Here is an 18074-nt window from a genome sequence, read left to right as displayed (position 1 = left end):
GTATTCAATATCTTTTAGATAGATACTGGTCTCATTTGAGCCTGTAGACTCAGGCTCGAAGCGTGTTATGTGGCGAGCGATTTTGTCTAAGTCCCTGTCAGAGGGGCTTAAGTCATGGTCAGCAGTGGGCGGCGGATGCAGCCGAGGGGAGTAAGCCGTCTTCACCTGAGTAGGTGGAGGGCTATTTCTCTGGCGCTCTGTCATATGATCCTGTGGGATCAGTTGTGGGAGTGGTCGTGGAGACCATCCTCCTGAGGCTGGCAAAGGGGAGCAAGCCTTGTCTCTCTCTGGTGGGAGTGTTTTGTAGGAGGGAGTGTGTTGGGCTGTCTCACATGAGAGCTGGAACTCTCTTCTGGTATCAGCCAACTCCTCCTTGTTTTCCTGCTGTAGCGGGGATTGGGTTACTCTGTCCCTGTCCTCTAGCTGTCTTCGCATTTCTTGCATGCGTTTTTGGTCAGCTTCTCTAAGTTTGCTATAAACCTTGACTCGTAATTTTAGCTCTTTAATTTCCCCCACTGCTTGTCTAAGGAGGGTTTCTGATTGGTCAAGAGATTCAGTTGTGTCTTTAACTTTACTTTTGGTCCACTCTAACTCCTGTTCTTGCTGAAAGAGTGAGTGTTCAAGCTGATTGGTCTTTTCCTGCAGCTCAATTTTCTCCTCATCGACTCCACCCTCCTGTGGGAGGTGGCAAGGAGCCTGTAGGTCAGTGATGCGTTCTTCCGCTTCACTTAGTGACTGCCTGGTGTTTTCCAGCTGCTGTTCAAGCTGGTGCGTGTGCTTAGACTGGGCAGACATTACAATAGCTAGTTTTCCTAGCATCTGGGACAAGGCTTTGTCCTTTGAGGAAGTGGCTAGAGCAGTTGTTACCAGCTCTGCAAAAATTGTTTCAAGGTTCACCGCATCGGTGCCTTGTATTTGGCTTGAGTAGCCAGGTACCATGGTCTCGGTCATGTGGGCCAAGATGGAGTCAAAGTGTTCCAGTGGGTCGCCCCCACTGGCTGCCACTAAGCGTGGGTCTGCCATGTTCAAGGCAGGTACTCAAGTGGTTTGGTTAAGGACTTTGGTGTGAGTCCAAATCAGACAACAAACAGTGTGTCAACTCAGAGGATATGCATAAAAATACAAAAATAAATGGGTGTTGCTTCTATAGCTTCCTGGAGCTGTTGATGTTCCTTTAAGTTAATTTGGAAGGCTGGAATCTGAAGAAAAGGATCTAAATGAATCTATGGACTCAGTTATACAATTTGCTTTAACAAAATCAGAAGTGGACTACAGGTGTTAGCTGGTACAGCAGACCTGAGCCAGTCAGTTAAACAGTTTCAGCTAGTGTGTTTACTAGTTGAGAAAAAGGGATGTCAGGTTGGAGAAAGCTGACTTTCAAGTCAGACTTAAATGCCCAAACTGAAAATTCAAATTTAGGGTGAAGGCAAAAATAGGAAAATGAAATTAAATCACACTTGGGATTAAAGTTAAATGCTATAGATCAAATCAAAGTTCATGTTACAACTAGCTTGACAATCAAAGCTCAAAGTCCTTAATGATCAAAGTCAAAGTTGGAAAAATTGTTTGAGAAAAATTAAATTTTAGAATCAGAGTTCAAAATCGGGAAAATTAAAATTTTGAGATTAAAATTAAATTTCTAAAATCAAAGTTCAAAGGCAATGAGAATAAACTCAAAGTTCAAAGTTACATTAACAAAAATCCCAGGCTGATTAAAGTGGATTAAAAAAAAAAAAAAATCAAAGCTGATTAACTGAAGGTTTTAATTACCCTTTGGTAATTATCAAGTTATCAAAATTCCAATTGCTATAAAAGTCAGATTACATTTATAATGAACAAGGATTAAAGAAAGCCTAGTTGGAAAGCTATCAATTCAACTTATCAAGCTTAATGTGGGTTTCAGAATTCCAATCAGTCCAAACAACAAAAGGTTAACAAAAATTCAAATCAAGATGTTATTCTGCATTTATCTTATTTCCTGCAAGGATCAAAAATAGCACTACAGAAAAGGCTTCAAAATGACAAAGTCAAAATCAGGGATATTGCAGCAGTAATGAGAATAAAGCTTTTTATTCAAATACAGCTGGATCAAAATTAGAAAAGCGAATCTTTGAATAAAAGATTGCATCAAAATTAACAGAACTACTCAGTGTAATCCTAGGTTAGGGTACTAAATTGGCTCAGTACCTTGTTACAAGCAAACACCCAATAGATCTTTAAAAGTTATTCAAGGAAAAAGGAGAGCCTGTGCTCTATCCTACACTTAAGGAGTAACACTCCTTATTAATTTAATCTGAGAGTCGACACAATGGTTTATGTGTCTCAAGTTAACAAGATCTATCACCAAAGTCTGGTTTAATTCACTCGATTCAAACGCTCATCTCTGTCACTGATGACGCTGAAGTCGATTTAATGCAGAGCATGCAATTTATTCCGCCAGCCAGTAGGGGAGCTGTGGCTCCGCCTCGGGCGCGGCCTATTTCTCAATGTAGAAGAAGAAGCGGCTTCCTCTCTGGTCCTCGGACCCAACAGCTGTTAGCTTCAGGCTAACGCAGTTAGCAAACCGTCGTTGCAGCAACGGCAGTAAATCAGAACACTGACGGACACAGTCCCGCTCAAAATGGGGGAAGGACTCGCTCCTTTGTTTCAATGACTCAGCTTGCTTTCAAGCTTCGATTTAGCGTTAACTTAGCTCGGTAGGTACAACGCTACAGGCTAAACTCGGCGTCTTCACGCCTGTGACTCCACTGCCGGGCAGCTGTATTTGTTGAAGTAGCTAATTTCAACAGGATACCGGAGTTTTGCATATAACATAACAATCCACGGCTCAGCGCGTCAGACTGTTATTTATAGCCGCAAACAAATCACATTGGCACAGCGCAACTGTAATCTGTCTGCCTCTTATTAGGCCTTAAAATTATCAATATCGGTTAAGTTTCTCTCAACCAAAAGGGCATTTCATCCACTCGTCAGCGGAGATTGTATGTAGCTTTAGCTCAGATTTCTCATATGGCAACGTTACAGGAATGCATTCAGTTTAACATTAGCTCGGTCCTCATAGCTCAGCTCACTACAGCTCTGTACTGAACAACAAAGAATGATGGCCGCGGCCAAACAAGTTGCACAAAGCATTTCATTTCACAACAAAGAACATGGTCAAAACTCACACACACTTTCAACTAACGTTAAGTTAAGAGGGAAGACAGGAGAGTTTCTATGGAGCGACTTACTGGGCGATAATTTCAGTGGCAAAATTTTGGAGGGAAAAATTTCTGGGACTCAATAACTTTTCTCAATAACTTCTCTGCATCAGGGCTGTGTGTATAGTCTATTATTATAGTATGTCACAAGGCCTCACACGGAAGGCTCCATTATGTAGTGGACCTAAATTTATTAGTTATGCATTTTAATAAATTTATGAGAATTGATACCCAATTATGAATTATTATTCATAAAATCAGAATTTCCTCGTAAAGGGCACCACCGGAGTTGTTATAATCCTAGAGTCTCCGGACCTCTAGGTAGTTTTGAATAATTATACAATTATTACTAGTGATCAGTTAGTTAATAATCGCTCAATTTTCTTAAATCAGTCAGTCAGTCTCATATCTAAAGGGTCAATTCTCTTGGCAGGAACTATAAATAGGCAACACACACAGCTCTTGATTATATTACAGTGAATTTATTCTCTAACTAAGGTGATAAAAGATGGTTGGATACAGGGAACATAAACATTTGCTGAACAATGAGCCTGGAGGTTCGATTGTGGGAAGCATTCGACTCATACGGCATAGAAGAGCTAATGAAAGTAAACTAATGCTATATTTAGGAGTTAAAATGGACATCTGATCACAGGACGTGTGTTAAGTCTTACTGCTTGTCGACAGCCTGCTTTTGGCCTGTTGCACGGGTCCCACGCTAGCTGCCGATCCTGGCTTTTTGCTAGGGATTGTCCGGGGTTCTCCATGTCTGATTGAAAAGCCTCCTCCGTCTGGCAATTCGGCTGTTTGCAGGTTTCCTTGGTTGTAGCTGGCGAGACCACGTGGCTTGGTCTGACCTCGGTGAAGTTGGCTCGACGAAAAAGGCTTAAAATGGAACTTGGTCGTTCCTGAATTAGTCCAGTGTAACTTAACGGACTCATAACTTTAACAAACAAAAGAAATAAAGAAAATAAAACAAACTGAAGGCAGATCGATGTCGCGGCACTTCAGGTGTGTAGCTTCAGCGAACAAAGGCCTGTTTGTTTCGCTGGCCGAGTCTGGGCGTGTGCCTGGCGAGGCACGCTACGCGCGTGCCGAAGCATCCAGAGGGCAGAGACTAAGAGTGAAGAGTCTAGAGACTGGCGAGCAGGTCGCGTGTCGCTCTTTTGTTGCCTGGGGCGTGGTTCCCCAGGGGGCGTCTCAGGTTTCCCAGGGACTGCCTTTCCAAACTTAATGTCTAAAGAAAAGAAATCTATTTGCACGTATTATAATCAAATATTTTCCACAATCGAACCTCAATGGTTGAACGGTTGTACTGTTTAAGCATTTGGTAAATTGTCACATTATTGGTCAGGATTTTTATACATTTAACCGCATTTCCGACGAGGGCATGTAATACTTATTTCGTCCACTTGGGGGAGCTCAGGTTACATGAGGACAGCTTGGATTAAATCAAAGATCGTCTCTCCTTAGGAACCGGGGAATTTGTTGATTCATCCTTAAATTCAAGCTGGCGATTAAGAGTATAGTAAAACATTTCTTTGTCATCATTTCTAAAGGGATTTTGTAAGAAAGTATTATGAACAAGCATTGATTACATCAGATGAAGGAGTGTCTTGCTGAAAATAAAAACATTGCACAAGTAACTTCTTTTCAGCACTAATATCAACAACAGATAGCAACAACAGTTAACATAACTACTCAAATAGAGGCAAACGTATTCAGGTAACTAAAGATTTAATTAAATTTAATTAGATGCTTTGAGTCTTTTGGAGAATGCAGTCCTTTGTCATCCAAAGTTCAGTGTCTGGAACATGTCACACTTAGGTGAGACAAGGAGTATCCTTTTGATGTGGTAATAAAACCAAGAATAAGGTCAGTTTCCACGGAAACGTGTGTGGTGGGGTAAGTTTTGATAGGCTGTTCAGGGAGATGCCAATGGCTGGCTCGTGTCCCTTTGTCAGTTTAACAGTCAGGCCCCGCGTTATCAGCTTCGGAATCAAAATGGTGCCAGTTTTATGGTCGGGATAGCACTTAGAGAAAGCAACTTTGACCCCTCCCCATCTTCTCTGGGGAGGAGAAAGGAATTTAGGGTAGCTCCACATTTATTCCATGAAAATGCACAAATCCACATCGTTGTTCACTACAACAGGAATGATCAGCCTCTCATATGATTGAATGGAAATGAGTAAAACGTGTTTCTTGCTGACAGACTCTCTGACTCTCTCTGACTTTAATTGTCTCCATTATAAAAGTTGAAGGGAGAAATAAAAGGAAGAAAATCTTTCTAATAACTGAAGAAAGTTATCTGTCCTGATGTATCAGATCAGTCCGATCAGCTGCCATGTCCAATCAATATAACGGCTACCCAATAAGGGCAGTAAAAGACTTCCGCGAAGGATGCACTGGTGTATCCTCCCTCATAGCTCCACAGAGATCGCTCCTCGACCCTCGAACCTCGCTCCCCGGAGCGCAAATAAGAGCTTTGGGACGGTCTGCATGACAGCGGAGTGGAAAAACTTCCGATTCAACCGAGGAGCGAGGAAATGACAAATAAGAGACTTGAGGAGCACCCTGTGATTCAAATGTGTCTAAATCCTGATTGGTGAATTGAAATATTTGACATCACGTTTTTTCCCAACTCACCACCACCTGCTTCAAACCAGTGAGCCGAGCAGAGAAAAAAAAACACATATGCAGAAATGTATTATATGAAATAACCCAAACTGTTATAACTTTGGCAGAAAATAGTGTGTTCATGTAGGACCTTTTTATTTTCTGGGCTTTTACTGTAACACATCCATCCCTTAAGAAAATGACTAATTGTTCTCGAGAAATCCTGTTTTGAGAACAAATAAAAATCCAGCAGAGTTGGAATCCTTTTGAAAGAAGTCCTCCCTTTATTTCCTCTTAGTGAACTTCTTTGAGCAAGAGTTGAACATGTTTAAATTGTAAATTGAAGCTCGCTGGTTCTCAAAATCAGAAACCATTGCTCATAGTAGCATAAATACTCGAGTATCAAAAGTTTATGTGAACACACTAATTCACACTTTTACCTGATCATGACTAATATCTGGGTTAGTTTGTGCATGCAAATATGACCTTGGACAATTCCAGTGGTGGAATGTAACTAAGTACATTTATCAAGTACTGTACTTAAGTATCAATTTGAGATAGTTAGTTAGTTAGTCACTTTTACTTCTGCTTTCTGGGGGAAATATGGATTTTTTTCTCCACTACATTTATCTGACATCTTTAGTTACCTGTTACTTTACATATCATGATTGTTTTCTTATAAATCAATAGGATCAATACTTTAAATGAAGGACTTACCATACCTATTACAAGAATGGGTATTTTTACAGTGATGTATTAGCACCAAAAACCTATGTGTTTTTCTTTGTCTATCAGCTGAAAAACGCTCTGAAGATTGATCTGTGTTTGGACCAGGGACCTGACAATGACAACGTCCCCATCCTGTATCTCTGTCATGGGATGACACCTCAGGTTAGAGCACTATTTCATGCAGCATGTAGCGTCACCTCTATATTTCATTTCCATCTTGGGTCTTCTTACTCAATAAAACCTGTTCCACCTTGACGAAAAATGCCTCTCCTTTCCTCTGCTTTGAGATTGGATCAAACTTAGTATCTTTTTGCCTCATAAAACAGGATCGGCTTTTCTATCTGGCCCTTTATAGAAACTGTCCTCCATGTTTTTAAATGCATATTAAACTCAGTGCCATTTTTCATACACCTCCATTTATGGTGACATGTCCCAACTGAGTCTAGCTCAGAATAAAATGTCACATTATTGATGAAACACAAAGTTATATTGTACCTGAACATTTATCACATACATTTAAAAGATTAAAAGTAAAACTGTTTATTTCAGGTTTATTTCAACCACTGGCTTATTATATGCAGTTTTTCATCATGTCTTTAAGATCTTATCTCTGGACCACTTGTTCAGGATATATCTCAGCCTAAATAACAGGGAGTTTATGTGTCTTCCCATGTTAGCACAGCTTGATCATTTACTTTCTCGAGTCTCTTCCAGCTTCTATCGATCCCTTTATCCCATTATGTCTGAGCAGATTGTTTTCAGAGATTGTTTAACCTTGCTGTGGCAATCGTAAACTTGTCTTATAGAGTGTGGCTTGATCTCACATTATCCCTTTCAGTTCAAATGAATCTATCAGGATGTTTCACACCCATTACGCCTGTATTAATATTCACAGCACAGTGCAAATTAAAACTGATTTGGGAGAAGTCTGTTTAATCTTAGTAACATGTTTTCCTTAAAAAACTCAGAAGTCAACATCTGCCGCCTGTTCTGAGACCTAGATAACTTTGAAACTTGCTAATTATAAATCTATTATATGTTATAAATCTCTCATAAATCCGGGTATTTCAAACAAAGGATTGGCATAGCACCAGTGTTCCTAATGAGATTAGGGATCTCCTCTGCAAGGCAAATCTAGTGTGCTCTATTTTTATGTTGCCGTGTTACATCATCAAGAGGAATTAGTCCCTGGATTGCCTCTATAAGGGTACATGTTCATAGACTGTTGCAACTGTTTGCTGAAGTCAGTCAAATTGTGTCATTGTAAGTGCCAACTCTACTTTTACTGATTTTCCTTGGGAGAGCTAGACTTTGTATCCGAGGTGCTGCAGTAAAAGCAGTACATTAACGTGCTTAAAGGAAATTGCACAGGCACACATGAAAGGAAGGGCATTACAGAGCTCACAGTCCAACACGTGACTGACTTTACAAGAAGAGCGTGTTGTCAGCAAACATACTGTACAACACTTAGGCTCCCGCAAGTAATAAAACATACCGACTAAAGCCCAGCAACGAAAATGAGCAGCACAAATTTTAAAAATGACACTCAACAGACTGTTTAATGTCTAGTGTGAAGTAAGACAATCAGAAGAATAAGCAAACCTGCTTTTTTTATTCATACTAAAAGAAAATATCTAGCTTTGACAGCTAATGGGGGCTGAGTCAGAGACAATCTTGAATGAAATATAGACTTCTACAGACAGAGTCCCTGTCCCCCATACTCTTGTTACGCCTCTTTATTGTTTGGATTCTGCAAACCAATTAATGTCTCCTCAATTGGCTACTTTCCATCTCTGTAAGATGCACAAATTATACAATTTCATGTCATCTTATACAGTACATCCTTGTTTATCACTGTGTGTGCTACACCAAACTAAAGGCAGTATTAAACCACTCTGAGCACTGCTGTCTGTAAATACAGTCGACAAATTATCTCGCTCTCTCTTTATTCTTGCAAATTATTTTCAGCTTTTGGCAACTTCACATGGGCAAACAACTGTCCTTGAAAAAAGCAGTTGGGAGGGATTCATCAGAGAGGGCACAAGTATTCAGGTTGTCTCCTCATTCCTGAATTAATAATGGGCTTATTTTGTCTGCCTTGCCTTGTCTTTACTTGTCCTCAATTCAGTCAGGATAGCTGCATAAATGCGCATATTTAGTGTATGTAAATCAACCTCATAGATGTCTCTTTCAAACCCAAAGACAACCCAAGAGGAAGCCTCATTTGCTGCATAGTTTATTACCTGTATGTTCACATACAGCTCTGGAAGATCCATTATCTAAATGTCAACCCCAGCAAGTTGCACTACACAGCTTGTTCATAGCAGGATGTGGTGTTTCTTGCAGAATGTGTACTACACCAGTACTCAGCAGCTCCACATCGGGCTCCTGAGTCCCACCATTGACGATGATGACAACAAGTGCCTGGTGGATGTGAATAGCAGACCGCGCCTCATTGAGTGCAGCTATGCCGCAGCCAAACGCATGAAGCTCCACTGGCACTTCACTCAGGTGACAACCCATGACACAGCCCCCACACATGGTCAGAAAATACTCAGTTAACAGTTTATGTTCAGCCCCAGTGAAGGTCATTTGTTGAATGCGACAGGAAAACAAACTGCGGCGGTAGCTTTAAATCGTGCAAGTGGTTTAATTTACTGTTTGACCGGAGTTCCCCTCAATCCTGCAACTCATTCAGACATGAAGAGTCATTGAAACTTAATGATTGTCTTTCTCCATTAGCAGCTCTGTGCTTGCAAAATGTGTTTTAACAGAGCAAGCAGCCACCTCACAAAATGCCCCATGACAGTGGGTGAATTGAATTTACTGCATGCTTTGATTTGGGCTCAGAAGACCTCATATTGTTGTCTGGTATGCTGTCAGTGCAGTTTTAATTATAGATCTTATTCCTCTTTGAGCCAAATATGCATAACATCCCAAATGTGCCTCATATTAGACGCTTGTTATAATGAGCACAGTATTCTTTTGACCATGTCGCCTCTGGGCTGCCGCAACAGGTGTGTCTGTTTGGTTTTACAGCATAATGTGCACAAAGTGTGAAATGGTTTTATGTGCTTGAACTCATATGTCACATATCCTCACACTGAACTTTAAGTGGTTATTTTTGTTAACTTTGTATAATTTAGTAAGTAGGGTGGGGACTTATCAGCAAGCCTGGAGCATATCACATCTCTGAAATATGGCATCAATTATTGATACAGTTTTGACTGCACATGTGCAAAGTGTCAAGCTCAAACCGAAATAAATGCAACCATAGCAACTTTGGGGGGTATACAGTGTACAAATTAGAGAGCAAGAATTCAAATGTTGCACCATACTACACTAAACCTGATAAACAGAAGATTCTCATAATCACTGTAAAGACACCGAATTATCCACGAAGAAGTGACTTAGACAAGCCTTAATTTGTGAAAGTCATAGCTTAGATAAGTTATTTTGTTGGCAGGTGCTGATTTTTGCTGATTACAACAGCAAACATATGTTCTGTGGGAGAGACTGTATGGTTTGTTGAGCTTGTGTGTTTTGTGGGCATGTGTGGGTGTTTTTATTTTCCTGTAACAAATACTTATTGTTCTTTATATTGCATAGTAAATTTAATGTAAACCCTAACAAACCATAGCATCCTAAATCAAATAACCTTCACACCTGCTATATGCACACATGGCTGTTTAAAGAAGCTGTACCGAGACATTATATAGATAACTTGACTGAGTAAAACCTAGAGTAGCTCCTGTTTATCAGCTCAGGCTCCAGATTTTCATGGATTCTGGGTTTGACTTTGGCTTTGTTCCAAGCCTCTGAATTAGCACCCACATCTTTTGATTTGTTCAGCAATTCAAATGGGTCTAGTGTTGTCCTAATGGCCTGCTTTTTCCTCCGGTTTAAGAAACAATCGGCCAGGCAGGATTAAAAATAGGGAGGTAATCTGTGGATTAAAATACCGGTGTACAGGTTGTTGTAAATTGACTTACAAAAACAACTGATAACAAATGTCAACTGCTCTTAGCAACTGCTACCAAAGCTTCTTAATAAATTAACAAAGTGAAAAAAATGACAATTCAGTCTAATCCCTATGGCTAGCCGTGCTCTAAATCAAAGTCCACTTCCTGTTTTTGGTACACCTGTACTCACCTATCCCTTTTCCTCATGCAGGAGCTTTGTTAAGTAATTCTGTCTTTAAAATACGCTGTGGGTCACTCACCCCTAAAATCCACTGACTGCGCCACGGTTGCTGGAGCTAATCACTGCTATTTGCTTTTGAGTCCAGACGTGGCTGCAGCACGTTCCAGAAGCGGCTCTCCTCTCCGCAGAGAATAGGTAGCAGGTCTATTTTTGACGTAAGCTGTGTCAAGCAACACAGAGCAGATCGAACCAGGCAGGAAGTCAGACACAGAACGGCAGAGAAAATCTGGTCCGTTTTCAAAAGAAACACCCTGTGGAGATCCCGATCGTAAAACACAGTAAAGACAGACACAAAAAGAAATAATGTAACTACATAGCCTACTTAATCATGCAAATACTGATTACCAAATCAACAAAATCTAAACATGTAATTTGGGAATTTGGATGCATCAAAACTGTGGCGCAGCTGTAACGTGCCATAGCCAGAATCAGTGGATTCCCAGTGGCAGTCCGTTACAGCATCAGTCACCATGTTTCCATCTAATTGTCACACGTATTTTATGTGGACTTTTGAATTGAAAAAAAAAGACAAAGAATCAGGCACATTTCCATCAACTAGTTTGGAACCAGATTACGTAAAGCATAGTTACGTCATGCAGGGGTTGACTGGAGAACCGGGGTAGAAGTACTGTTGGAGATGAGGCTGATTGCTGGCAGGTGTGGCAGGCAGAGGAGGTGGCTGACGAGGTGCAGGTGCGGGTCGTTGGCTGGGCTCAGGAACGGAGGGAGAGAGAGGGAGAGCACACGCAGGGAGGCAGGCAGAGTACAGGAAAAACAGAATCACAAACAAAAAAAATGACATAAACCAGGACACACAGTCAACCGGGCAGCCACCACAACAGGGCCCCCTCCTCAACGGACGCCTCCGGGCGGACCTCCTAGTTGGCTGGGAAGGGCTTAGCAGAAGTCCGTCAGTCGCACTGGGATCCGGCTGGTGGGGGTCCAGGGTCCAAAACAAACGAGAGACACAGAAGCTTCAGAGAGGGGGACAGGGCTGGGAAGGGTCAGGTGAACGGGCGGGGCAGAACTGAGGGAACAGGGCCAGACGGGTGCTGGAGGGCAGAGCAGGGACCAGGGAGTTCTGGGGGGTGTCCCGAGAGCAGAGCAGGGGGACCAGGGAGTTCTGGGGGGGTGTCCCGAGGGCAGGGCAGAGAGGGAATGTGGTCGACGGAAGGACCGGAGTCCCCAGGAGGCTGGCGGGTAAGGCATAACCTCTCCGGAGGTCGGGCTAAGGGGCGACTGGGATGAGGGCGAGACCCCTCCGGAGGCCGGGGAGCAGGGCTGAAGGCCGGCAGCAAGACAGCAGCAGGGGGAAATCAGTGATGGTACTGTTGGGCTGAGGGCCTTGGTGCAAGGAGCAGGGGTTGGACGGACCACGGACGGGGCTGCAGCCGGTCGATCCACCAACAGGGCACGAGGAGCAGGGGTCGGGCAGACCAGAGGCGGAGTTGACGTTGGTCGGTCCTCCGACAAGGTATGGGGGGCCGCCGTTGGCCAGACCACCAAAAGGGCACAGGGAGCAGGGGTCGGCTGGACCACCAGTGGGGTTGAAGCCAGTCGATCCACCGACAGGGCACGAGGAGCAGGGGTTGGTCGGACCACTGACGGGGCTGACGTCGGTCAGTCCTCCGACAAGGTATGGGGGCTAGTGGCCCTAAGGGGCCGGGGATCAAGAGGGACAGGCTGGAGGGTAGCGGCGCTAGCGGGCTGGGGGATCAGGACCGGACTGGGGGCTAGCCGACCGGTGTGGTGTGGGGACAGAGTGGACCCAAACGCAACTCTGGGGAAGTACAGGCTTTATTGAAGGAGATACGGGGTTGAGGGAGTGGAGGTGAGGGAGAGGCGGACGCCGGAGAAACACGGGCACGGGGAACCGAGGAGACTGAGACAAGGGAGCGGGGGGCACTGGGGACCGAGGAAGCAAGGAGGCACGGGGAGGAGCCGGGAGGGCGCCGTGGAAGAGGTCCAAGGGGAGAGGGCAGGGTGGCGAGGGCAGGGTGCCGAGCCCAGCTGGCGGATCGGAGGATGGAGGTGAGTGGACCTGGAGGGGAGACAGACAGGGTCAGACACAGCGGAGACAAAGCACAGGGAAACAGAAAAGATGCAAATTACGTGGGAGCTTGAATGGTGAAGTGGCACCGGGTAAGGAGCAACGACGATCAAGCAGGGATTGACTAGAGAACCGGGGTAGAAGTACTGTTGGAGATGAGGCTGATTGCTGGCAGGTGTGGCAGGCAGAGGAGGTGGCTGACGAGGTGCAGGTGCGGGTCGTTGGCTGGGCTCAGGAGCAGAGGGAGAGAGAGGGAGAGCACATGCAGGGGAGGAGACACAGGGAGGCAGGCAGAGTACATGAAAAACAGAATCACAAACAAAAAATGAGAAATAACCAGGACACTCACGGTTAGCCGGGCAGCCACCACAACAGTAGAGGTTGCAAAAAAGAAACAAAACCAGTCGTATGGACCTAAACACTATGAATCTGAGAAAATGGAGATAGGTCTGCAGAAATGTGTTTCTGAAACGGCTGATCAGGCATGTGAGGTAAACGTTCACTACGTCAGAACTTATTCTGCAAAGGTGTTTCCATCACCTATTAAAGCACAAAAAGCTATTTTTTCGAATATTGGCATTTCCATCAACCTTTTCTAATGCGATACTTACATACAGACTAATGAAAAAACATCCTGGTCATGCTTAAAACAAATATTTTTATTCATTCCTGAAGGTTGACAGGGTGACAAGGTGTCACTGCCAGGATCCGATCTAGCTGCGGAAATCAAGGGCTGAGGGGCTCTTGTCTGCATGAAAATATTTCTAAATAAATATTTTTTTCATCTTATTCACAAGTTAAAGCATCTCCTAGTTTGGGTACTGTTGTCTGTGGTACACTTAAAACCTGAACAGCAAAAATAAAAATAAATACAGCCACTGTCCACATTTCCCAGTCCAGTGATTGAACTTCAAGGTGCGTTGTTGACAGCAGTTTAACAAAACTTGTTACTTTGGAAGCTCTCGACCACAACTTATGGCTTTGCTCAGCAGTCATGGAGATGGGTATGTAATCACATCTGCAGTTCATATGTTCACAATTCAGTGTAAAGCTGGTCTGCGCAGAGCATTCAGTGCACAATAGGATCTTAAACAAATCTGGCTTTATGTAGCTTTAAAAAATGCCTTGATTGCCCCATTCAATGCTTTTATTGGCTGGCTCGTGATGTCTCTATATAGAGGTCCATCAAGGCCCACTTTCAGCAGTTATTACCAACCTGTTATCTATAAACAAAAACAAGTGTCTCTTGGATCTTACCAACAGACCAAACTATATTCAGAAAGTATAATTTAGTTCACAGTCTGTACAACCTGTCTATTTCTTAAGTATTTTTCCTCCCACATCCCTCTGCCTTCCTCTCATAGCATTGGAGAGAGCTTACTCCTCGCAGCTCTCACCACACTGTATTGACTAGTGAAGGCCTCCGCTTCAGTCACTTGCCCTTGGTCAGCCGTGACACTGTAATGAGAAAATCCTGCCTCGTTCATCAGGACATGCTGAAATATTTTTGCTGAGCTGATGTGCTCACACTGTACAGACTGGGAACAGCTGTCACATGTTGGAAAATATTTTTGCTCTTTCTCTACCAATAAATGAAATAGTTGATTTAAACAATATTGTAATGACTCTGAAACATCATAGGATTCTTTTATGTCCTTTGTTAGAGATTCTCTTCCACCTCAGTGCTAGATGTCTTTATCTGTTTTGTTTTTGTGTCTCGTTGTCCTCTTTTGATTCTTTTCATTTGGTGTAGTCTGTCAAAATCTTTGCATTTCTAAAAACAAAGGTAATGACTGCAAAGGCTATTGCATTGTTGTTTTTTGCCTTGAAACATGTTTGATGCTATCTGGTGGGCCCAATGAGGATGGTAGTGTGAATGAGCCAAAACGCCCAGAGCTCAGGGCACTTCAGCAGCTCACATGCATATCCATTCACAGCAGTGTGGGTTTAAAGGAGGCAAGTTATATTGTGCACAGCACAATTTTAACCAGTCTGCTTTTATCTTTTCAGGGAGGATCCATTCAGAACAGGAAATCAAAGAGATGCCTAGAGCTTGTAGCGAGCAGTGACAATGAATTTGGCTACCAACTGGCTCTGCAGAAATGCACTGGACAGAAATGGTTCATCACAAACGTGCTGTTTAGCAGCTCTTTATGATCGGCTGCTGAAAGGAACACTTCAGTGAATAGCACACCGGACTGGATGGAGTTGTTTCTTTTGTGTGTGCACATGTGTATGTGCGAGTGTGTGTGCATGGTTGAACACAATCATTTTGAGCACCACGATGTCCTCTGATGAGCAGTCGACATCACATCGTAAATGTTAAACATTTTATTTTGCCTACAGGATCAGCCATAGTTGGCGCATATTTTGCAGATTTGACAAGGTAGTATATTTAGTATATTTTGTTGACTTGAAAAGATGTATTGGGTCCAATATGTTTTTGTACTGTTCATAATTGCTACTGTGTAGCAAGCTTTCTGAACCTGTCCCTGCTGTAATTATTTTATTTTAGTGTCTCAGGTTTGTGGGTTTATTATGCGATTCAGCTGTACACCTGTGGGAAAATACTGGAATAAATCCGAAAATTATAGATTATTTTCTCAGTGTTAATATTTCGAATATTTGTAACAGTAAAATAACTCATGTAAACTACTGAGTGCAAGCGTCTTTTTTTGTTCAAGGCAACAAAAAGGCTACCATTGCAATTAAAAGGAATAGAATCTTCCATCAATCCTACATTTTTGTATTGATAGATCAGATTGTCTGATGTCTGGTGTGTTACAGTGGCCTCCACAGTTCATTGCACTACTGTTTACATTGTACTAACTGTTTTCTTGCTTTTATCTTGTATTGTTTTTGTATTATTGTCTTTTGGGTATTATTGTCTTTACACTTGTTAAAGCACTTTGTAACTTGTTTTTGAAAAGTGCTCTACAAATAAAGATTATTATTATTATTATTATTATTACAATTAAAGACAACACAAGCAACTGTTTTTAAATTGGACACAAACACAAATGCAGCATAAGAAAATGCACTGCAAACTCAGTACAAAAAGTACAGGAATGCTGCCAGTTGCAGAGAACATAACAGAGCTGGGTTAAACAACAAAATAAGGTTCCAGGTGTCACCTCCCTGGTGGCTGCAGTATAGGTCTATAAACCCTGCCGCCTCCATGTTAGTAGTTAGGGTATCGGCTAAACAAAAAAATTAAAGTACACAAAAAAACTTTCCAAGTTTTTTTTTTTTTTTGACATTTTAGTTCTTATCACGCTGATGTATGTTCAAGTTTTCATTTTTCTGCTAAGTTTGGGTTTAATTATTATGCTGATATTATTTGATGCTATAAAAAGGGGGGTTCATGTCGTGACAGCTGAGCCATGCTATATGTGGGACCTCAATACTGCAGCTCCAACCCCGAGCACTACTGCGCAGACTCTGGCCCCAAATGACGAGTGGGAAGAAGTGGGGAAGCCATGTCATCCATCTTTATATACAGTCTATAGTGTAGATATGTGGTTAATGTGACACGTTTATTCAGCCTGTTCACTATAATCACTACAGACATTTTGCTGTTTAATAATATGTGATTCATACAATCAGAATGTTAAAACTAAAATATTCTTCACTTGTTAGCTCATTTCTCAACATCACTGACGGTGGTCAAACTTAAGTCCGCTTCTGTTCTTCTTTGTTGCCTGATTTTTGTTGTTTTCTATATATTCAGCGTCTACATTTTGTTATGCTGCAGAAGCATATGTGTTGTCAAGTAGGTGAATATGTTTGCTTGTGCTTTGCCCATCTGCATGTATTTTCTTAAACACACCACAATGTGAATGAACCATAGATTTGACCTTTTACTGAACAATACAGACTAATGTACATGCACACACACAGCAGTCAGGAAATAAAGAGTCATGGAAGTGATGTCGTCGCTTTGCAGGGGCGGAAGCTGAGAACCACGGCTGCTTTCTGCTCTGACTGTTACTATCACCTGGGGAGGAGACGAGTGGCACAGCCTGTTTTCAACATGCTAGTCCATATTACCATCCACATTCAACCAGTGCTCTGAAAACCATGGCATTAAATATACATGGAAACCCACTTACATCAAAAGGACCTCCCTCACTAAAATGTTCTAATATATGCAATAAGAGCGCATCTGCGTGCTAAAACTTTTGAATGAAAGCAATTTAACAAAACACAATTCCCATGCACATTATTTACATCCTCTTGTAGGTGACCTCTCATCCAGACTGCCTTCTGGTCCACTTTCGAAACAGCCTTAAAATGACTCCAGATAAGGCATCTGTGTATGTACATTTGTTTAATATTTTATCATCATACATACATTTATCACCCCTGTTGATTTAGCGCATCATCTAGTGCCACAAAATAACTTGAAAAGGTTTTTTTTAGGTTGGCACAAAGTACACAGCAGAGATGTATATTCCTTGTAAATCTGGAGTAAATGATACATCCAACTGTGTCCCACAGAGATGGATCTGTCTCTGTCTGAGCATGAGTCACGTACAATGTCTGAGAAAGTGCCTGATTTTGATGAGGCCAGGGTGATAATGTCTTTCCTTTGAGATCTAGCATTTGCAAAATTACAGTCATTTGCCTTGCTATGGGAATTAAATGCTGATTTTAACAGGTTCATCTCCTGCCTTTCTGAAGCAACTGTCATGAAAATTGTATTCATATGAGAAATTTGTCACAGGAGACAGTTCTTTTTAATGGAGAGTGCTTCTTCAATTTAAAGTTTCCAAAAATATACAGATCTGATTTTGCCTCGTACATTACAGAAATTTGTAGTAAATTCATAAGGGCAATATGTTTTATTTATGGGAAACATGATGGTTATTGCTGGGTGAAAGGAAGTACTCCTTTATTCCCAACAGTTTTGTGGTTGTCCTTGTTAAATTGTTATAATTATTTTTGCTTTGCTACACTGAGTGCAGAGAGCTCCATCGGTGGGATTTAACATTTTTGATACACCATAAATATGCTGTTGAAACATTTGGATATAATGTAGAAAAGCTGTACGTAGCTCAAGTGAAGCTTTAGATCGGCACATATAAATTAATGTATAAATAACTAGGACATTTGGGGTATTAGTAAAATACTTACTGGGTAAGTACAAGAGATAAAGACAAGAGATTCAGTGCTAATATTTTTTTAATTACTCTGCACCTATTTAATAATTAATATCGTTACTGAGTAAAAAGACAGGGAAAATGGGTAGTAGTTTTGGGATTCAATGTAACATC

The 18074-nt window shown here is 42.0% G+C and overlaps 1 protein-coding gene across 1 annotated transcript in view; it reads left to right on the top strand.

Annotated features, from left to right (window-relative positions):
* The window catches only part of LOC119890544 (polypeptide N-acetylgalactosaminyltransferase 18-like), a 93910-nt gene extending 78460 nt beyond the window's left edge, over positions 1–15450 (top strand). Inside the window, 3 exon segments of the mRNA XM_038701859.1 lie at positions 6612–6707; positions 8892–9056; positions 14809–15450. Of these exon segments, the coding sequence (XP_038557787.1) occupies positions 6612–6707; positions 8892–9056; positions 14809–14955 (408 nt within the window). The 3' untranslated portion in view covers positions 14956–15450.
* The last annotated feature ends 2624 nt before the right edge of the window (positions 15451–18074 follow it).

The sequence above is a fragment of the Micropterus salmoides genome, unplaced genomic scaffold (assembly GCF_014851395.1).
Source record: "Micropterus salmoides isolate LMB-PRFRI ecotype aquatic unplaced genomic scaffold, ASM1485139v1 Ms_hic_scaffold_6, whole genome shotgun sequence".
NCBI lineage: Eukaryota > Metazoa > Chordata > Actinopteri > Centrarchiformes > Centrarchidae > Micropterus > Micropterus salmoides.
This window is presented reverse-complemented; position numbering and strand designations above follow the sequence as displayed.